Source organism: Suricata suricatta, chromosome 5 (assembly GCF_006229205.1).
Source record: "Suricata suricatta isolate VVHF042 chromosome 5, meerkat_22Aug2017_6uvM2_HiC, whole genome shotgun sequence".
In the NCBI taxonomy this organism is placed as follows: domain Eukaryota; kingdom Metazoa; phylum Chordata; class Mammalia; order Carnivora; family Herpestidae; genus Suricata; species Suricata suricatta.
In genome coordinates this window covers 139885996-139908868 of record NC_043704.1, presented here as the reverse complement: position 1 = coordinate 139908868, position 22873 = coordinate 139885996, and the positions used below count along the sequence as shown (strand labels likewise).

Below are 22873 nucleotides of genomic sequence, written 5' to 3'. Positions count from 1 at the left end.
ATCTTCATGGCAGATCCACATCCTGGCCAGCAGGAAGTGGAAAGGACAGGACCTGGCATTGTGCTCATCCCTTCTGTTCACATACCCTTGGCCAGAATGTAATCACAGGAACATGTCTGGCTGCAAGGGAGGATGAATATGTTTGGGGGACTCTGTTTTAAAAGGAAAAAGAAACTTATTTGGGGATAATCAGCAGTTTCTGCAAGAGTTATCTGTTGGGCTAAAGACTACAATGAAACGATTCAGTTTGGCCTAGTGCAAGTCCCTGGTGACCTTCATGAGGGCAGTTCCCGTAGCGCTGAGTGAGGCTGGCAGTGGTGGAGGCTCGATTGTGGTGCTTTTAGAAGTTCCAGAGACCATGGTGGGAAGAAAGCTACCAGTGAGCTAGGTAGCTAGCTGGTAGGGGATGTTTGACGGAAGAGGGCCTTTTTAGAATCAGGATGACTTCAGGGTGCACGGGACTAAGGAGAGACACCGGCACAGAGTAGCTTGAGCCTAGAGAGAGGGGCTGGGAAAGATGGACGGACAGCCCTTTCTCTGTGTCTGAAGAAAGGCGTGGGGGCAGGGAGGACAAAGATAAAATTAACCTAGAAAAGCAGAGAAGAGGGCTAATTAAAGAAGATTATTCTTGGTAGTTTCTGTCTACTAGATGATTGTCTAGGTCACTGCTATGAAAATGGTCTAGATTTGAGGAGTGTGGTCAGTGGGAAGCACCAATCTAAAGATGGGCAGACAGCTGAGTGGAGACAGGCAGAAGGACTGAGTCAAAGACGCCGGTTGAGGCTAGAGGCACATAAGTGCATAGGCTGTGGTTCTAGTCAGCAGATTGGAGCTGGGGATGACCCTGGCTAGTGACGGGGCTGCGTGCCACGTGACAAAGGGTAAGGCTGAGGTGTGCTTTTCAGTTGGGCTTTCTGGATGCCAGCAAAAGAAGCTGACTTGTTGACTTGTGCAGCAGAGCTTCCTTAGAAGGCTATTACTCATGTAATTAGAAACCCAGAGTTCCTAAACTTAGGAAGGAATAAGAGACAGACAAGCCCTGAAGTCTGTGGAGGAGTCACTGCTGGCAGACTCAGAAAGGCCCTGATGCTGGGATGCAGGAGCTCCCAGCTTGCTTTTTCCACCCATGCGTCACCCTTCTCAGGATTGAGTGTCCTGCTCGAGAGAATCAGTTGGCCTGGGTTGAATCAGGATCCTACTTACTGCTGCAGGGAGAACTGAGCTCCTTGATCGACTGCCCCTCCAAGCCCCTCGGGGGTGCTTGCTGCGGGGAACAGGGTGGGCACTGGGCAGCCAGAATGGAACTACTGTGCCTTCTGGGTTCAAGGTTACTGAGAAGATGAATTTCAGAATGGAGAACCTGCCTCACAAAATCCTGAAGGGTTCAGTTAGGTGGCAAAGAGGGTTCATGTAGAAAGTCATTTGTTGTTTAGTCAGAGTTACAGCATCACCAGTTACTTGGGGTTTTTTTTCCACGTAAGGCTCAGGAAGGGTTAGTGTGGAGCCTTTCTATTTCCTGATTCATTTCTAGTGTTGCTAGTGAGAAAAAAAAGGAGAACCTATCATATTGCATAAAATACCAGAAGGGTCATTGAGAGAATCCTACACGGTTCTTAATGGGCCAATGTGCAGAGACGTGGTGGTCAGAAGTAAGAGAGAGGGCAGGAGAAAGAGAAACTGTCCCAAACACCTGGAGAACCAGAATGAGGGATTTACAGGACTTGGGACTTGAATTAGAAGATGGCCCAAGGAGTTTCCCGGGCTTGCACTTCCCTCCCATTGCCTTCCTTCTGGCTTCTTGTCCCTAAGCCACCACCTCTGCTTGTGCTTCCCACAGACAAGGAAGCCACACACAGGAGCCTGGGGCCATGGGAGCTCCAGGGGACAGGAGAGAGAGGACAGGAGAGAGGGGAAGATGTGGCTACAGACCTGGGGGTTTGAGTGCATCCTGCCACAGAGTAGGTTTGTCCTCCTCAACTCTGCTCTCAGGACTTCTACCTTAACCACATCACCAGTTCAGTAGACTTTTGTGAGCTGCTCTGGAAATCTGTCCAACTGCTTGGAACGGTATTTGCCTAGAAAAATGTTCCACGACTTCTCCCGCAAAGTAACTACCAAGCGCCCTCTGGTATCTAGCTATTTTTAAGAATATCAGCAAAAGGCTTTTCCCCGCTATTATTAGATACCTTACTCAGTGATATAAATTTGCTAAAAGGTATAGAAGATGTAAAACAAGTATTTTAGTACAAAAATACATCATGAGGTATAGGTTTAACTCCCCAATTAAAAGAATTTCATATTAAAATGAGAATTTCCAATCAGATGAATTTAGGCATCTTGAAATTGTTAAATATTTCTAGCCTTTCTTTTCTAAAAGGATTCATGGAAAATTGTCTTATTTGAAAGAACCCAGCTGAAGTCCAAACCTTCAAAAACAAAAGAAACATAGGTACTATATGTTTTAGCGCTTGAAATGGCTTTTAAAAGTAGTCAGTATCTAAACATCTTCTAGTGAATTGGGTAAACTAGAATCAACAGAAAAGATAAGTTCAATCTGAAGCTCATTGAAAAAAGGAATATAAGAGTGTCATTTCATTAAGCCCTTTAACTTGTGGTTAATGACCAAGTCAACAGGTGGAAAATGGAAAATGGCTCAAATGTCGAGGTTGACGCATCAGAAGGTGCCTCGCTGAATAGGACCTGTGCTAAAATAACGGAGGAGAGTGTGCCGTGTGGTTCAGCCTAACATGCTGTCAGGAAACACAGTTTGGTTTAAACGAGCTCTCTTCCCTCAAGGAACTCTGAGTGAAGCAGAGAGACAAGGACAGACTTCAGAAGAAAATAAATGACAAAAGGCAGTCTATGATTTGTGCCAAATAAGAGGAGAGACAGTGACTTTTGACATCCTTCCAAGTGATCCCCAGAGCTTCTCTGAATTAAAAGGAGATAATTTGAAACTGTATTTCTAATTCTTTAAATTAAAAGGCATTAAAGGCAAAGTTATTTGCAGTCTAATTTTTTTAGGGTTTTTCTGGGCTTCTCTGTTTACTAAAGTGAAATGCGAAACCATCCTGAAAAATATTTAGATGCTAAATGAGAAGTTAGAATCTAAAAGATGGTACCCAAGTTACATAATAGAAAATATTTAGAAGCTAAATGAGAAGTCAGACTCTAAAAGAAAATAGCAAAGCTACATAATAGAAAATATTTAGATGCTAAATGAGAAGTTAGAATCTAAAAGAAGGTAGCAAAGCTACAAAATAGAATAAAAGTAAGTAGAAAATCAGTCCTGCAGAGATTTTTGGGTATTCTATGTCACATATGAAATGGTAGACTGACTACAGTGAGACCCTGGGCAGATCTCCTCCCTGGGGACCCTTATTGGCTCTTAAAACAACAGAATTGGTACCATTGAGAAAAAGCCAGAGCTTAGAATTCAAACTTGGTCCTGACTAAATAGCTCAGAGAGAAAACTTAAGCATTAGTTCTGAACTTTTGTCACCCGAGATAGCAGGGACCAGATTGAAGCCAATCGTCTGCTGAAGGACCAGTGCACCTCCCTGATAAATTGGCATAGACTTTCAAATGGAGCTAGAAGGACAGATTCTGCCTCCTCACAGAAAGGCTGGTCTCAAGGACAGTGAGAGGAGACATCCTATTAGAAATGGAGGGCTTCCTGGTAATCCAAGTCATCATCAGGCTATGAAATTTTTTCAGGACTATAATTAATAGCAAGACCAAGAGAGAGCGAGTTCTCAACTCTTAGAAGTATATATTTTCTTCTCTGAACTACTTAGAAGTGGCATGAAGCCAGAAAATAATTCCTTTGGGTTCCTTGTCTTGACAGATTCCTCCCTGTTTCTCCTCTTCCACCCCCAAATCACCGAAAGTCCTAGAAGCCAAACTCAAAGCTGAGGTCCCATTATCAGTGGAGAGAGCCCCCATTCCTGGGCTCTGAAACTGTAGCATTCATGAAGGCATGAATGTCCAAATCTCCAACCCAGATCTCCAGACAGGGAATCTCCCTCAGTAGGATTCCATCCATGTAGCAGCCATTCGCAGGGTTCTCCTGCACCCCCCCACTGCCCCCCGAAAATCTGGAGATGTCAGTGTAGCAGTTTTGACATTACAGAAGTAGACTATGGGGAGCTTCTAGCTGACTTGCCATTTCCTAACAATGAGTAGGTTCTTCACACTGTATGTATATTTATGGAGCACAGTTGGCTTTTAGGCTTTGGCTTAGACATTTGATTTTACATCTTCATTTTTTGCATGTTACTGGAGAGTCACTTGGGACACTCCTACAAATGTTTATCAATCTGAGTGTCACCAAATAGCTGCTTTAGTTGTGATACACTCATATGCTACTGAGGGCTAACCAGTTAGCTCTCTTGAAGGTGTAGAACCATGAGATAACTAGAACTGACTTGCATTTAAGTTCCATCTAGTAAGTAACGAAAGGCAGACAAACTTGAACTTAATGGAACATTTTTGCTATATGGCTTTTAACACATGTACATATCATGTGATGGTTTATTTGAAAAACTTTTCTTGAATGAGATTGTGCGAAGTTATTTTGTTCTAAGAGCTTCAGTGAGATATAACTCACACAAAATAAGCTGCACATCTTTAAAATGTGCAATTTGATAAGTTTTGAGTATGTATATCCCTGTGAAATAACAATTGAGATAGAGAACATATCCATCTAAAAGTGTCCTTGCGTCTGTCTGTACCCTCACTTCTCACTCCGCACCCTAGGCAATCAGTGGTCTGCCTGTTGCACTCTAGATTAGTTAGCATTTTAGAACTTCATATAAATGGAGTTATGGAGTACCTACTCTTATTTTTCTGGCTTCTTTCAGGCAAGATAACTCTTTGGAGATCTGCCCATATTGTTCTCTTAGTCTAGCAATAGTTGGTTCTTTTTTATTGTTAAGTAGTAGCCCATTGTATGGATACATCATGGTCTGTTTTCTATTCATCTGTTACTGGACATTTGAGTCCCAGTCCTTGGCTGTTCCAGATAAAGCTGTGATGAACGTTTGTGTCTTTATATGGATACATACTTCAAAAACTCTCGGGTAAATACCTAGAAGTGAAAGGACTGGAACGCATGATAGGTGGTGCTGAACTTTCTAAAGAAAAAAACTGCCCAACTGTTTTCCAGAGTGGTTGTGCCATGTTTATGTTCCCAGCTTTAGAGATTTGAACTGGATACAGACATTGAGAAGGGCTGAAGTGCAGGATAGTGTTTGTGGAAGTCATCTTTTATTTTGATGTGTGCATCTCTGAAATCATACAGCGTAAAAGGGCGGAAGTTTACTCTTTGTAGTCGTCTGTCAAAAAGTATTATCTGTTTTGAAATAATCATTAAGTAAATATCCTTGTTGTTACTGTTTGTTTGATGTTTTGTGAACATTGATAAGAGTTAGTCAAAAGCTGGATTAATTAATGTCTGTGTCAAGATAAAAAACAAAAATTCAATAATTAGGCCTTTTTTTGAAACTTTTAATTTTGATCATTTTCAATGATCAAAGAGAGAGGGAGACACAGAATCCAAATGATCCAATGATCTAAAATGTTCCACCTCCATTACTACTAGTTAGGAAAGAATTAAGACTGGGCATGACTTTTACCAGTTTCTATCTGGATTTTATAGTTTCAGGACATAGATCGATCGATCAATCGATCTAATCCAATGAGTTCTTTAATTTCAATTTATAAATTATCTTGCATAGTGAAATTTGGTAATGCACACAGAGGCTTCAACCTTTAACTATTACAAACACTCAGTCCCAGTAAGCCTTGGTCGTTGTATTATGATTTTCATAAGAACATTCATTCATTCAATTAATAGTTATTATTGTGTGCTGCCATATACCAGATGGTGCCAGGTCCGTCTTTGCATTTCCCAGGTGGTAGTATATTGTGCATAAATGCCAGCCCCCAAATACTTGTTAACAGATGAATGAATATTATCTTAGCCTGAATTCTAGATTTCTGTTTGGAATAGGACCAAAATCCCACCTATTGGCTTGAACCTACAAGCCTTTGCCATAATCACAGCTTAAGGCCCTATTTTACTTTATTTATTTTTTTACGATTCTGTTGCTCAGGCAACAAGATTTCTCCATGCCTGCTTGCATCCTGTTGCCAAGGCAACAGGATGAGTGTAGTTGGCAGGTTGGTTTGAGACACTGGACGTTTGCGGATCAGAGAGGCCTTTGGTTCACAACTTCTTTGATAAACTAGGTTATGCATAACTGTGCTCAAGGATGTGCACCTGGCTTCAGTCCTTGAGTCACATCAAAGATGGTTGTGGACATTTGAGACCATCCAGCGTCGTATATGTGACCGGAAAGACCCTTGTATAACCTCAAGGCCTATGGGTCTTGCCTCCTTGTAGCAGAAGTCTTGCTTATTTTAACTTGTAGGTATTCTCTACTCGCCCTTTTCATAATCCATACTTAGTTTTACTAAAATTGAATACTTGATCATTACTTGCCTGAATCAACCTAGCCTACCAGCCAATGTCACAGTCAAGTAGCCTCACAGAAACAATGATCAGTAAGACCACTCTACTCCTTTTCTGTGACCGTTCTAAACTTTTATGGGTAATTGCTTGTTTGTTTCTAGGTGTTACTGGAGTGGGCGTGGAGAGCCCCAGGGGCCCTATTCTTCCCTCTAGTGACACCACCTCTGTTACCATTATACGTAGGTGAAAAGCGCATATGCAACAGGAGAGCGCAACCCTGCATAATGCCATTTTTTCACACAGGACACATTTATGAATGTCACTCCCAGAAGGAAACTTCTAAGTGGTAAAATGCTAGTTAGCTCAGATGGTGTGATTGCAGTAGCCTTAGACGGCATTGTCTTAGCACTGTGAGTCAACCTTCTCGTTTCAGAAGGATAAATATTTCTTCTTTTTATCAACATCAGGTAGGATTGACTACTTTTAACAACTGAATTATGTAACGTGCCTCCTAAGCATGTGAGAGTATTTCCTTGGTTCAGAAGTATATTTGAAACAATTTTACAAGTTTTAAATTCTAGAACTCCATCTCTCTCATTGCCCAGACTCCTCTAAACACAATAATTAACCCAGTAATTTACACTGCACTTGAATTCATTCAGCGAAAAGTTGATTTAAAAACTTAGAAAGCTAATATCTTCAGTCTCCACCTTCCCTGTTAATTGGTTTGGGGTAGAAGTTGTAGGATGGCACTCAGATTCAGTGCTTCAGTATAAATTCTGGATGAAGTCACCCCACATCTGAAGAGAGCTGGGAGGCATGACCTTTTGGAATCCTTTGAAACGTTCCATGTCTCTGAGATTCTGTTTCATCAGCCCGACATTCTGTTAGTCAGAGTCCACTTTAAAAGTTTCAGAGGACACAAGCTTCATTATATTAAGCCTTTTCACCAGAAAACATTTCTAGAATATTCTCCATGTGTTAAGTCATCTCTGCCTATTTTCTAGCCATAATGTTCTATTGCACATAAACATTCAATTCGGTCCTAGAGGCAGACTTCCCTCAGGCTTTGCATAATTTCAGTCTTTTGTCCATCTGGACCCAACAATTGTATAGTTAAATATTGTCCCTTCTGGCTATAATTAGTCCGTTTTATTTGGCAATTTCAGATGAGTATGCTTTCTTGTGATCCATGATATGATTTGCAGGGAAATTAAGTTTTTCTGCTATACCTATATGGTCTTGTAAGTTCCAAGACTAAGGACTATTTCTTTTCACCATCCCATCTCTAATGTCTGGCACAGTTTCTACATATAGTGGACACTTAACTGATATTTGTTGAATGTGAGATGATTATTTTTAAAGATCCCCTAAAGTTCATTAAAGAGGAATTTAGAATTCTCTTAAGGAGTAGCAAAGGTGGCAGCAACTCGGCCTTGTCAGGATAGTCTATTTTACATATATCTCTCGCCCATTTTTTTAACATGTAAAAATGTTTGGAATTTTGCATTCTTCAGGACAACTGGAATAGTCATCTAGTTAACTCGACATGTGAGTGGTTATGATCTATCAAAAGTACCTGTAACCTTAGGAATAAAAGATTTTTGAAAGTTATACTTTTCTTCTAATTTTTTAAGTGTTTATTCATTTTTAAGAGAGAGACAGACAGAACATGAGCAGGGAGGGGCAGAGAGAGAGCTGGACACAGAATCCAAAGCAGGCTCCCGGCTCTTAGGTGTCAGCACAGAGCCCAACGCAGGGCTCGAACTCACAAGCCATGAGATCAGACCTGAGCCGAAGTTGGGCACCTAACCGACTGCGCCAGCTAGGGGCCCCTCGCAAATTACGCTGTTTTTCATCATTCAGGATACTCCAAGGAGTCTCACAGACATAGCAGTTATGTGGCATGCCTGTTAGCCTCGGTCATAATTTTTACAAAGACAGTGACTCTGGAATGCGCTGTCGAATATGGAGGCTACTGGCCACGTGTGACTCTCTAGCAGTTGAAATTGTAGCTAATGTGACAGAGAAACAAACTTTTTAATTTCATCTTGATATTTAAATTTAAATATAAAACTGAATGTCAAATATCTCATTCGTTTCTGTATTTAGGGCATGCCAAAATGATACTTTTTAAAAGTTACCTGGCTAAATAAAGTAGGTTATTAAAATAAATGTCACTTCTTTATTTCTACTTTTTAAAAATGTGGCTACCAGAAAATTTAGACTTAGGGGTGTGGTCTGCAGTCTGTTTCTGTCGGGCTGTGCTAGCCCTTTCCAGCAGGTGAAGGCATTGGTCATTGCTTACACTCGCTGTGATACAGCACACACGTGAGGATGTGAGGCGCGGGAACAGATGTGCTCCTCAGCCGGAGGCGTCCTGCCCGTTCTGGGTGCTGCTGAGGTTGTGCCCCTCTTTGAACTTTCTGCGGGCGGGGGCTGTCCATTTTCTTTCTTTATTTAAAAAAAATTTTTTTTTATGTTTTTTATTTAGTTTTGAGAGACAGAGAGAGACAGCACAGTCAGGGGAGAGGCAAAGAGAGAGGGAGATACAGAATCTGAAGACAGGCTCCAAGCTCTGAGCTGTCAGCACAGAGACTGGTACGGGGCTCGAACTCACAAACTGTGAAATCATGACCTGAGCTGAAGTCAGCCGCTTAACTGACTGAGCCACCCAGGCGCCCCCATTTTCTTTTCTTTAAACATGCCCCTTTCTCCCAGAACTGAGGAGAGTGTATTTACTGTGCATGGCGGGCAAGTTTCACTGACTTTTCAAGGTTCTGAAAACGTGGACTGGAAAAGGGCCAGAGAAAATAATGGGATCAGAAGAGGGCTGGCTTGGTGTGGGGAGGTAGGAGGAGCAGAAAAGGAAGGGAAGGAACTTGCCATCAGATGCAAAGATCGTGCTATTAATCCAGTACTCTAGGTGGGCAGTGGGTAAATGAGTGCCAATTTTGTTTTGCTTCATAACTTAAGGTATGAATTTATGAATCAAGAATTCTATGCTTAAGATGAAAGTGTTGGGGTAAGAGATTTATTAGCCATATTTATTTGTATTTAAATCCAGGGCACCTGGGTGATTCAGTCAGTAAGTGGCGTAGCTTAGGTCATGGTATTGTGGTTCACAAGTTCAAGCCCTGCATCCGGCTCTGTGCTGACAGCTCACAGCTTGGAGCCTGCTTTGGATTCTGTGTCTCCTTCTCTCTGCCCCTCTCTTGCTTGGACGGACTCTCTGTCTCAATAAATAAATAAAGAAATAAATAAACGTTAAATTTTTTTTAAATCCCTATGTTCATTCCTACTCAGCAGATACCTGTCATGTGCCTTGAATGTAGTAGGTGTTCAGTATGTTTTAGTTGACTTAGATTTTGTATTAAATTTTGTTGCATGACGTTTAATATAGTTCTTATAACTTGTCAGGGCACAGATGTTTCTTATTTCATTCCAAAATAACTATTAAGAAATTGGCTCTAGAAAACAATGGAAATAAAGTTGAAGGTAATTTATGGCTGTCCCTGGTGGGCTCTAAGCCACCTCACAGGGTGGAATATACTGAGACCAAAAATGCAAGATGATCAGGAAGTCTGGAATTTTAGGGCAAGGCAAACAAGAGATATTAATAACACCGGAAACTTAAGGAAAAATATAATCCTCTTTAATGCAAAAATCATCTCATTTCACAGGGAGAGTCATAATTTATTTTTTAAGACAGCAGAAACAAAGCATAGAAAAATATTGCATGTGAAATTTTAAAGACGTATTTTTAATGTAATATCACTATTTTGATTTTAAGCATCACGAGAAAATTACCCAAGACAGTAAGATGTATGTTCTTCATCATTCTGAGAGCTTCTAAACCACCGTGACGAGACAGGGTTTCTCTGTGTGCCCACAGAAGGCCAGGTCTGCTGTGGGTTTGAATGGGCTTTGTTTCCTGTTTGTTAAGCTCTTGAGAGCATCTTGAGGGAAAATAATCCTTTTTCAATTTTTACAGTGTAACCATAGTGAGTATAGGCTTTCAGTCAATGTTAGTCCTAAATCCAAGTTGAATAGTTCTCCTAACGACTCCTAATTCTGTTTGCAGGGACTTCCCTGGTGGAATAGGATCCAAACCGAGACCAGGTAACTTCGTGTTGGCAGTCACAAAATCACACATGCCTCTCTGATATTCAGTGTGATTTATGCTACAGTTTCATATCTTTCCCCCTTTTATTTCTTCAGCTTTGCTGCCTCTTGACCTGCTTCTGAAAGTACCACCCCTCATGCTCAGGGCCCACGTTAAGGAGCTAGAGGCCGAGTTAGTGACGGGGTGGCAGTCCCATAGCCTCCCCACTGTGATTCTTCGCAATCTCAGAGATCATGGTAGTACTTATTAGATCAAGTTGATGTCAAGTATACAATGGGCCAACACAGAATTATAGTTGGGCCTGACTGGGTCCGAATGATGCTTGGGAGGTAATTTTAATACAAAGAGAAGGAGAATTTTGTTTTGTCTGTCCACCGTTACCAGTTGGGCAATTTAACAGTATCAAAATGCTTTCTGTGTTCAGTGACCTGATTGAAATGTTGTAGGCTGTTTTTCTAAAGTTTGCATTTCTGTTTTGGTTAACGAGTTAAACTATTGGTGCTTAAAATGCATACTTCCCCGAAAAATAATTGTAACTGTTTTATATTCATATTTCTATAAGGTCTATGCCTATATGATACAATGGAGTGAAATTTATCTTTGTTTATCTCCTTTATTCTGACATAGATAGTCCTATTTAGTTATTTCTATCTGATTAAAACAATGCTGTATCATGTTTTTTAAAATAATTTAAAAATTATGGATTCTTAAGACATAAAAGTTTATAGTAATGGTTTGCAAGGTAGGGGTGGGGGAATGAGGGTATTAGTTAATGTTTCGAATTTCTATGGAAGAGGACCAAAGTACAACAGTAGTCGTAAAACTGTGAGCTAAACCTGGACAATTTGGGGAAAAAGTAAAGCAATTGTGCTTTTAACATACGTATAAATGTATGACTCTTGAGTTCTAGTTTGCCACTTTGGTTAATTTGAAATTATTGCTTAACCCTGTTTTCATTTTGGCTTCCTTAATTCACATTCTTTTGTAGAGTTAACACCTATGGTGAACATAAGTGATATGAATTGATTTCTTGTAACATTAGCCCATGCCTTCATATTTGTTAAATTTGCTTTGGAAGAGTTATTGACAGTCTGGGGCCATTTACACCATCAGCATAGATGCAAAAACAGATGGTTTTGTTATTAAGATGTCCGTAGTTATCATGCTGACCATGCTGTTGGGCATAAGGTAAGTTCCTACGTGACATAATCGTGAAGCTAAAACGGTTGTTGTTAATGACTTTATAATAGCAAGAGTAGAACACATATTTATGTAAGCAATTCACAATCCTGTTCTGATTCATAATAGAAATCCCTTTTCCTAAAGGGCATGTTGAATTGGCCCAGATTAAGACTTATTTTATATTCATGAAATTGATCAGATCTCTTGACCTTTAAACAAACCCATCACATTATAGCACAGTTTACATGTAATATATTGTATCGTCTAGCCTTACAGTTTTCTATTCCATCCAGTTTTCAAAAGTTTACTGACATACTTCTTATTTAAAACAATATACTATAGTGTTGCCGGTAAATGCTAAAATTCACCCATAAAGGAGCAATGTTTCTATTCATATTGTAGACACATCAGTGCATATGTGAACATTTGGGTTAGTAGCTATAGGTTATTCTACTTTCGAGTGAAAAAAACATTTTTCTCCATCTTAATGCAAAATTATTTTTCTGCTCATTACAAAGGTCATACTGTTTAGTGTTGTGAGTAAATTTGGAGTGTTTTTGCTTTATCAAATCACAAACAGCTGGACCAGCCCTGTCCACTTAGCTCACCTCATCTGCAAATTATGCTCCATTGCAGTTGTTTTCTGTGTCTCTAGCCTGAGAGAATGAAAAGGTGACTTTTTTTTTTGTTTTAGCCTTTATTTTATTTATATTAAGAGAGAGAGAGGGAGAGAGAGGGAGAGAGAGAGAGAGAGAGAGAGAGAGAGAGAGAGAGAGCGAGCATGAGTGGGGGAGGGGCAGAGAGAGAGGGAGACCGAATCCCAAGCCAGATCTGTGCCGTCAGCTCAGAGACTGTCGATCCCACAAAGGGGAGATCATGATCTGAGCTGAAATCAAGAGTTACCCACTTAACTGACTGAGTCACCCACACACCCCAGGAAAGTGACATAAATAGAGCTCTCCAACAACAGGGAAATGAGTTTGGACCAAGATGTCATGAGACACGATTGGTCTGGGCAGTTGTGAGTTACATCTTAAATATCTGTTACTCAGAATAGGCAAAACACTGAAATGTGTGGATGATTAATTTTTTAAAAGCAGGTGAAAAATATATTTTCACTTGCTTACCATTTGATTTAGATTTTTTGGATAGAAAGGAACATGCTTGGATGAAAGAAACATTATGTACAACCAACAGCCACAGCCTGTATCATCTAAAAGTTCTGGAAAAAATTGTCAGGGAGGGAAGAATTTTGTCAAAACCTGGTATGCTCCCAGGACACTGTCTAGAATGTAAACTTCATTTTCCATATGCTGTGGCTGAGAAAAATAGTAAGAACTGTGATTTTAGAGTACCAAGTGGCTGTATTATAACATGATCTTGTCTATCGGTACTCTTTTTTTTTTTTTTAATTTTTAAATTTACATCCATGTTAGTTAGCCTATACTACAACAAAGATTTCAGGAGTGGATTTCAGTGATTCATCTCTTACATGTAATACCCAGTGCTCATCCCAACAAGTGTTTTCCTTAATGCCCCTTGCCCATTTACCCCATCTCCCCACCCACAACCCCTTGTATTTGAGTCTCTTATGTTTTGTCCCCCTCCCTGTTTTTATATTATTTTTGTTTTCCTTCCCTTATGTTCATCTCTTTTGTATCTTAAATTCTACATATGGGTGAACTCATATAATACTTGTCTTTCTCTCACTGACTAAATTCACTTAGCATAATATGCTCTAGTTCCACCTATGTTCTTGCAGACGGAAATATTTCATTCTTTTTGATTGCCGAGTAATACTCCATTGTATGTATACACCACATCTTTATCCATTCATCTGTCAATGGACATTTGGGCTCTTTCCGTACTTTGGCTACTGTCGATAGTGCCGCTATAAACGCTGGGGTGCATGAGCCCCTTGGAAACAGCACACATGTATCCTTTGGATAAATATCTAGTAGTGCAATTGCTGGGATGCAGGTTAGTTATATTCTTAATATTTTGAGGAACCTCCATACTGTTTTCCAGAGTGGCTGCACCAGTTTGCATTCCCACCAGCAGTGCAAAAGAGATCCTCTTTCTCCACATCCTTGCCAACATCTGTCATTGCCTGAGTTGTTAATTTTAGTCATTCTGACTGGTGTGAGGTGGTTTCTCATTGTGGTTTTTATTTGTAATTCCCTGATAATGAGTGATGTTGAGCAGTTTTTCATGTGTCTGTTAGCCATCTGGATGTCTTCTTTGGTAAAGTATCTATTCATGTCATTTACCCATTTCTTCACTGGATTATTTGTTTCTTGGATGTTGAGTTTTATAAATTCTTTATAAATTTTAGATACTAACTCTTTATCTGATGTCATTTGCAAACATCTTCCCCCATTCTGTCAGTGCCTTTTGGTTTTGCTGATTGTTTCCTTCACCATGCAGAAGCTTTTTATCTTGATGAGGTCCTAATAGTTTATTTTTGCTTTTATTTCCCTTGCCTCTGGAGACGTGTTGAGTAAGAAGTTGCTGTGGCCAAGGTCAAAGAGCTTTTTGCCTGCTTTCTCCTCTAGGATTTTGATGGCTTCCCATCTTATGGTTTTTTTTTTTTTTTAATTCATCCATTTTGAGTTTATTTTTGTGTGTGGTGTAAGAAAGTGGTCCAAGTTCATTCTGCATGTCACTTTACAGTTTTCCCAGCACCATTTGCTGGAGACTATCTATTCCATTGGATCTTCTTTCCTGCTTTGTTAAAGATTAGTCAGTCATATGTGTGTGGGTCTGTTTCTGGGTTCTCTATTCTGTTCCATTGATTTGAGTATCTGTTTTTGTGCCAGTACCATACTGTCTTGATAGTTACAGCTTTGTAATACAACTTGAAGTCTGGAATTGTTATGCCTTTAGCTTTGGTTTTCTTTTTCAGGATCACTTTGACCATTTGAGGTCTTTTCTGGTTCCATACAAAATTTAGGATTGTTTGTTGTAGCTCTGTGAGGAATTCTGGTGTTATTTTGATAGGGATTGCATTCAATATGTAGACTGCTTTGGGTAGTATCAACATTTTAGCAATTTTTGTTCTTCCAATTCATGAGCATAGAATATTTTTCCATTTTTTTGTGTGTCTTCAGTTTCTCTCATAAGCTTTCTATAATTTTTAGTATATAGATTTTTTACTACTTCAGTTAGGTTTATTCCTAGGTATTTTATGATTTGGGGTAAAATTGTAAATGAGATTGATTCCTTGATTTTTATTTCTGCTGATTCATTATTGGTATACAGAAATGCAACAGATTTCTATACATGTATTTTATAGCCTGTGACTTTACTGAATTCATATATTAGTTCTAGCAGGTTTTCAGTGGAATCTTTTGGGTTTTCCATATGTCATCTGCAAGAGTGAAAGTTTGACTTTTTCCTTGCCAATTTTTTTTATGTCTTTATTTTGAGAGAGAGAGAGAGAGACTGAGGCTGAATAGGAGAGGGGCAGAGAGAGAGGGAGACACAGAATCTGAAGCAGGCTCCAGGCTCTGAGCTGTCAGCACAGGCCCCGACACGGGGCTCAAACCCACAGACCGCGAGATCTTGACCTGAGCTGAAGTCGGATGCTTAACTGACTGAGGCACTCACATGCCCCATTTCCTTGCCAATTTGGATGACTTTTATTTCTTTGTATTGTCTATTTGCTGAGGCTAAGACTTCCAATGCTATGTTGAATAACAGTAGTGAGAATAGACATCCCTGTCGTGTTCCTGACCTTAGGGGGAAAGCTCTCAGTTTTTACCCATTGAGGATGACATTAGTGGTGGGTCTTTCCTACATGGCTTTATGATCTTGAGGTATGATCCTTCTATCTCTACTTACTTGAGGGTTTTTATCAAGAAAGGATGCTATATTTTGTCAAATGCTTTCACTGCATCTGTTGAGAGGATCATGTTGTTCTTGTCTTTTCTTGTATTAATTTGACATATCACATTGATTATTTTGCAGATATTGACCCAGACCTGCACCCCAGGAATAACTCCCACTTGATCGTGGTGAATAATTCTTTTAATGTACTGTTGGATTCAGTTGGCTAGTGTCTTGTGGAGGATTTTTGCATCCATGTTCATCAGGGAAATTCGTCTCTAATTCTCCTTTTTAGTAGGGTGTATGTCTGGTTTTGGAATAAGGGTAATGCTGGCTTCATAGAATGAGTTTGGAAGTTTTTCCTTCCTTTACTGTTTTGTTTTTTTTTTTTTTGGAACAGCTTCAAAAGAATAGTTGTTAACTCTTTAAATGTTTGGTAGAATTCCCCTGGAAAGCTATCTAGCCCTGTAAACCTTTATGCTTCTCAAGGTAGGATAAATCTCAAGGTGGGATTTATTTATGCTTCAAAGGTGGGAGCACCCAAATATATAAAACAACTAATCACAAACATGAAGAAAGTCTTTGATAATAATGCTTTGATAGCAGAGGACTTCAATACCCTACTTACAGCAATGGCTAGATCCTCTGAGAAGAAAATCAACAAGGACACATGACTTTGAGTGATACACTGGGGAAGTATATGTAGAATCCAGGCCTTCCTAAGAAAGGACGAAAGGTCTCGGAAACACAACGTAACCTTACACCTTAAAGAGCTGGAAAAAGAATAGCAAATAAAACCCCAAACTAGCAGAGGACAGGAAATAATAAAGAGTAGAGCAGAAATCAATGCTATCAAACAAAACAAAACAAAAACAAAACAGTAGAACAGATCAATGAAACCAGAAGCTGGTTCTTTGAAAGAATTAACAAAATTGATAAACCCCTAGCCAGTTTGATCAAAAAGACAAAGGAAAAAACCCAAGTAATTAAAATCAAGAATGACAAAGAATGGCAAAGAATCACAGCTAACACTACAGAAATATAAATAATAATAAGAGAATATTATCAGTAATAATATGCTGACAAACTGAGCAATCTGGAGGAAATTGATAAATTCCTAGGAACATATGAACTACCAAAACTGAGATAGAAAATTTGAACAGACTTGTAATCAGTAACAAAATTGAATTAGTAATCAAAAATCTCCCAAAAAACAAGAGTCCAGGGATTCGCCCTTCCCACCAGATCACTGCCCAGTATTCAGCTGTGGAATTTCCAACTCTACTCTCCCTGTTTATAAAGTCCTAATGGTATTAAAACCCTCTCCTTTCTCCTCTCTCCCTTTCTTATTCAGTCACTTGTGGGTGTTTCCACTCTTTGTCTCCAACTGTTTTCAGGGGGAGTGCTTTTCCTGTATCCTCCCCCTCACGTTCTCTGTCCTCTCTCTGTGAAGACAGCTCCCTACCTTCCACAGCTTCTCTCTCCCCCAGTTCACCTCTGTGCACCACGTACCTGCCAAGTTCTGTGGCACAAGTTATGCAGATTGTTGTGTTAATCCTCAGTTCAGGTTTCTAGGTGTGCAAAATGGTTTCGTACTGCTCTAGCTGTATTTCAGAGAGAGAAAAGCAGAGAACTTCCATGTTGCTCTACCATCTTGCCCCTCCCCCAATGAAAAATATCTAGTACTCCTAATGTGAACTTCTGGGTTCATACTGTGGTGGTACAGCAGTATTTAATGCACCTCAACTCCTGTAGAGCAAATAACCATGGAACCATTTCAAGTTAACACTATTAATGTCCTCTTGTTTTGTCTTTTAATACTAACTAGATTGGGTAAAGAATTTATTTTATACATATTTTATACATATTACATATACATATACATTACATATACATGTTCTTTGCCAAAAGAAATGAAAATTTAAGAATTCTATATTGCATAGATGAAAATATTAACACTAATTAACATGGACTGAATAAATGAACAAACATTTTTAACATGTTAAATATTTTAGCTCTATTTCCCAATTTTAGTCACTGATAGATTATCAGTGCCCAAATTTGGCCATATCTGAGTATCATCTGTACTACTGTTTTCCTAATATATGTTTCTTTAATTTGACTCACTTTGTCAAATTTAATTAAAGGAGAGCTTATACTATTGCTAGAAATTATCACTACCAGCATAGAATTACTCTCCATAAATAGATGGCAATTGTAAACATAAATGAAACATAAGAAAAATAGCATTATTAAATTCTAAGTAGATATTGTTATCTGCTTATCCTGACATATGTTTTCTTTGTTACGAAAGAACATTAGTTAATTTGAAAAATGGTGATGACATACTTGTTCCATACTGAAACTTATTCCTTGATATAATCAATAGAAAGAAAATTGGAAACGTTTTACATCCAATTTACTTACTGGTAAAATTACATACAAGTGCCCCATGACTTAGGAGACTCAGTTCATTAAAAATAATTGTTTAGTTCTGTTGTCTATCAGTCAAACAATAGGATATTTTGAATGGAGCGGAAGCATATGGTATGTTGTGTACAAAAAAGAAAACAGACCCTTCCTCTTGAGGTAGGGGAAATGGGTGTCATATATCTGTGAAAACTAAATCACACCAAAACTACTTATGAGAAATCTATCCTTTGTCAAGTACATAGAGTATATTTTCATATTGTGGATGCTTATTAGCATGGGTCAAATGTAAATTTGGGGGAGTGCCAGTCAAACCCAGATTTAAAGAGCAAATGGAATGTCAACTAGGAGTCTGGCCTAATTGGATTGGATTAACACTGACATTTCCCCCTCCCTTGCTCAATTTTCCCAATTCTCAGCAGCGAACAGCCAGGCACAGAGCTGATGTATGGGAATTCTCAGGCTCCTCATTTTGAATAGAAATTGTCACTTCATGATTTCTGGGCTCTTAATTATGCTTTCTTACTAGATGACTGAGAAGCTATTTTTATACTTGTCTTTTGTTCGTAAAGGTCAGATCTAAATAAAGTAGTCAGTGTTTCACCCAAATGTTCCAAGAGAGTATGGCTTAATATTCCAGTCCTTATTTTGAGCAACCTTCAGTAGCTTGCTTTCAAGTTAGTTACTGACATGAAGTAATTAATACTAAATTTTACAATTGCCAAAGTGATTTTGAGTACATGCCTTCTTTTATTTTATTGTATGGCAATTCTTTCACGTATAAAAAAAGTTCTCACCAGACTTCAGTCAAATTTATTATAATACTAGTCTATACCATACATTTTGGCATATAATTACATACTTTTTTATATTGTTTGTTGGGATTTGGATATATTAGTTAGATTTGCCAACCAAATTGTAAGCATCTTTAGTAAAGTATGAACATATCTTGTGTACTTCCTGAGGTCAGCCCTTGAAAATTACTTCTTGAGTAACCGATGCAGACTACCGCTGTTATAAACCATTGTTGGAGGGCTGTGCTGTTGAAAGCAACTGCATAAATCATCTTATGATAACTGACAGAGTGGGGGACAATGACATTTTAATGTTAGATTTAAGACTGGGAATGGGGTGGGACACAAGTTTCTTTTGCAGTGGTGATTTGCTTTCTGGTTCTTCCTGCCAATGGAGACAGGTGGAGAGAGTAGGGACCAGATCACAGGGGAATGCTTCCTGGAGATGTTGATTTTTTTCGTGTTCTTTGTAGGATAATGTCTTTCCAAAGAGATACCCAGTCTCACAGATGTTATTCGTGGTTCCAATCCAAGACCAAATGCAAATTGCAAATCAGCTATTAAGTGATAGCTCACAACCCTGTCCTGGAGGTTTCGGCCCCCAGGGAAAAGCTAAGTGGAAGGTGGGGGCAGAAAGCGCCACCACCCTTTGGTAGGAATAAAGGGAGATCAGTGTGGCTTGGATGGAGCGTAGCAGTGTACAAAATAATTGAGTCAATGGAGAAATGCAAGGCTCTCAAATTCTAAACTGCTATTATTAATGCTTTTTAATGGAATTTAAAAATAGCTTCAGGGTGTTACAATCTCCTTCAAATTATTGTCCAACAATAATTTGAATATTAAGAATAGTGACAGGTGAACCAATATTAATAAGAGGCAAGAGACTTTTCTACTGGCTGAGCCAACCACCTTCCCTCTCTTATCACCGAGACCTCACTCATTCTTAATTGACATTCTTCACTACGGAGTCCATAGATTATTTGGAACATTTTAGACAAGGTATGAGTTAATTTTTTGAAAAAAATTTATATAACTACTTACTGTTTTTTACTGCATTGGAATGCAAAAGCACAATTCTTCTTAAAGTTATTCTTTAGCAGGAGTCCTAGTTTTATTTAACCCATTATTGATGAAACCAGGTGGAGAATAAAAGACCTGGTTCCAAGAGTATTTGAAGAGCAGGGATTTATGCAGTTCATCCAAAAAGAAAAACGAAATAACGTTGTGAAATTGAGCATAAGACTGGTAAACTAATCCTATATATTTTTGTGATTAACTTCTTGATCAGCCTATAAAGTCATAGCAATATATCAATGTCAACAGGTTAATCATGAACTCAACAGGGTCTAAACTGCCTGTTCCTTTTTTGGTGTGGATTATTAGCTAAATATACTGGGACATTACCCAATAACGTTAGATTAGAATCAGTGGAGTTATTAGAGAATGCTCTTGCATGATGTCAGGGAATCAAGCAATGATGATTTTGCCTATTCTTCATGACTGAGATAAATTCTTGTTTAGGAAATTGAATGGGAGTTGGTTGTCCGTTCTTTCCTTTCTGTGTTGTGTTGTTTTGTTTTTTAGTTTGATCGATTAGCCTTTGTGTCCATAGTGCTGAATATAGTATATTATACATCGCAATATTTTCTTCTTGAGAATTGTGGGTTACATCAATACAGTTGACTTTTTAAAAAAATGTTCCCTCTAGGTTGAATAAAGGGAGCAAACTCATGTAGTTATTGTAGCATAGTGTTAGAAATAACTAAGACAATGGGAAAAGGTCAGCCTGTATGGACTATAACAAATGCATATGTTGCTTTTAGACCACAAATTCAGCAACAACGATCTAACTTTCTATATTTTCCCAATACTGAGCTTAATTTTTTATACTGAGCCTCCCATCCCACATATTAGAATACATAATCAATTAGCCTAAAGGCAGAGTTCACTATGTTGGTAATGTCTTTGTCAGCTTAAAATCAGACAAACTGAGGATTGCTCTTCTCTCTGTTCTTCCCTGAGTGGTATTTTTGACACCATGGTTATAGGGCTTTGAGACTGCCTGTGCCAGTGTCTGACCTGATTATTGGGTATGGCTATCCGTCCACACTGGCGTCCAGAGAAGATAGCGGCACAGCCGTAGCTGACTTCCAGTCTGCAGTCCACACTTCCGTCCGTGGCCACGTCCCCTAGATTGACAGCGAGTTCTCTACAGGGCAGTCTCTCTCATTTTGTCATCTTACCTTCTCAGGCTCCTGCAAGGGTCAGCCCATTCTTCCCCACCTCTCGGGGCCTAGAGACTTGGAAACTCAGCCAGGCCTCTTTGCCTCTGTCACCCAGGGAACTATCTCTCCTGCCCCAACCCGCCCCTTGCTGTGGCGCAGGGAACATTTCAGGCCTCGGGGTCTCGGAGGTCCCCCTGGGAACTGAGCCCCAGCCCTATCACACTTGAACCCCCAACTTGAAGAGAGCTCCCTCATCCAACCCTCCCCTCCTCCTGCCACCACCCAGACTGCCTAGTGAGATGGGATTTGAGTCTCTTCTGAGAATTCTTTTCTTCTAGTCTTTCTGTGCTCTCTGCTCAGAGAAGCTTTGTCTTATGTTGAGGTGGGATTGGGAAGGAAAGTTTGCTCAGCAACAATTCTTTTGAATCTCTCTGCCTTCTACTTAGACTATTGCTTTCTAAAGCCCAGAAATGTACCCTCCCCGTGCCTACTTCTTCTCCGCTGCCCCATCTTGGGCAATGTTAGCCTCACACTCTGCTGCTTGATGACCAGAGGCTCATGAAGTCAAGAGTAAGTGTGGGAAATAAGGTAGCAGTGAATTCTCCACACAGTGTATTCTCCCTGTGTTTTCTGTAGTCACTTCTAGGAACTTTGACTTCAAAACTCTGAGATTATATTTTATAGTTTGAAAAAGTAACTGAAGAGATAGCAAGTTTGGAAGTGGGAAAAATAATCTTCACAGATGCACAAATTACCTGAACAAGATGTGAGATGCTTATTGTAAAGGTGATTAAGCCACAATTATTTTTTTAATGTTTATTTATTTAGTCTTAGAAAAAGAGACAGAGACAGAGGGGAAGGGAGAGGGGGACACAGAGGGAGACAGAGAATCCCAAGCAGGGTCCACACCATCAGTGCAAAGCCCAATATGGGACTCTATCTCGTGAACCATGAGATCATGACCTGAGCCGAAATCAAGAGTCAGACACTTAACTGACTGAGCCACCCAGCTGGCCCTAAGCCAGAAGTCTAGAGGGAAGGGCTTCAAAACAGCCTTGCTTCTCTGACCTTTAAGCAGCTTCTTTCTAAAGATTAAAATGAAAGGGGGTGAAAGAAGCCTGAATACCCAGAGGGTGAAAGGTACGAGACTTTGATGCAGCTTCCTGCCGTCCTGTAGGAAGTTCCACAGGGGGAAGTGGGAGGAGGTGGGGCAGGGTGGCTGAGGGAGGGGGATGACTGGGTCCAGACTGTCAAGTCTCTTCCTAATTTCTGCCTGCTTGTGGACTGTCGGTCTGTGTTGGGAAGGATTCCATGCCCAAGCCCGCTCCTCATCACCTTCTCCCTCACTTCTGCCTCATGTTCCATGGGATGTCATTCAGTGACTGCAACCTATGCTTCAGCAGCGTCCTTGGCTCCTGCTCCCCACAGGCAGATGGTCACCACATTGCTACTCCAAGCCAGGCCTTCGGACTTCCGCCCTGGGATCCTTCTCGTGAAATCACCTTTTCTGAAACACATCTCCTTTATGTGTCCTTATCATCATATGCAGTCCCTTGCTACCTCTTTAGCTGTACTCCCTACTATGGCTTTTATTATGCTGCACACCAGATAGACTGGACACCTCGCTGCTCTCCAGGTGTGGCCCTCCCTCAGCTGACTCCTGTCCTTTGCTGAAACTGTTTCCTCTACTCGGAAGTATCCCTTCCCTCACACCAAATCCACGTCCTGTGCTTATTGCGTGCCTACTCATTCTCCGTGGTCTTCTCAAATGAGACTTCTGCATCAGCTCTCAATCTCCTGTCCTGTTGTTCTG

The 22873-nt window shown here is 39.9% G+C and overlaps 1 protein-coding gene across 1 annotated transcript in view; it reads left to right on the top strand.

The window, feature by feature from the left end:
- The window catches only part of NEK10 (NIMA related kinase 10), a 226846-nt gene that overhangs the window by 157897 nt on the left and 46076 nt on the right, over positions 1-22873 (top strand). The window contains exons 30-31 of the mRNA XM_029940369.1: positions 10560-10597; positions 10697-10837. Coding sequence (XP_029796229.1) covers positions 10560-10597; positions 10697-10837 — 179 coding nt within the window. The remainder of the gene's footprint in view (positions 1-10559; positions 10598-10696; positions 10838-22873) is intronic.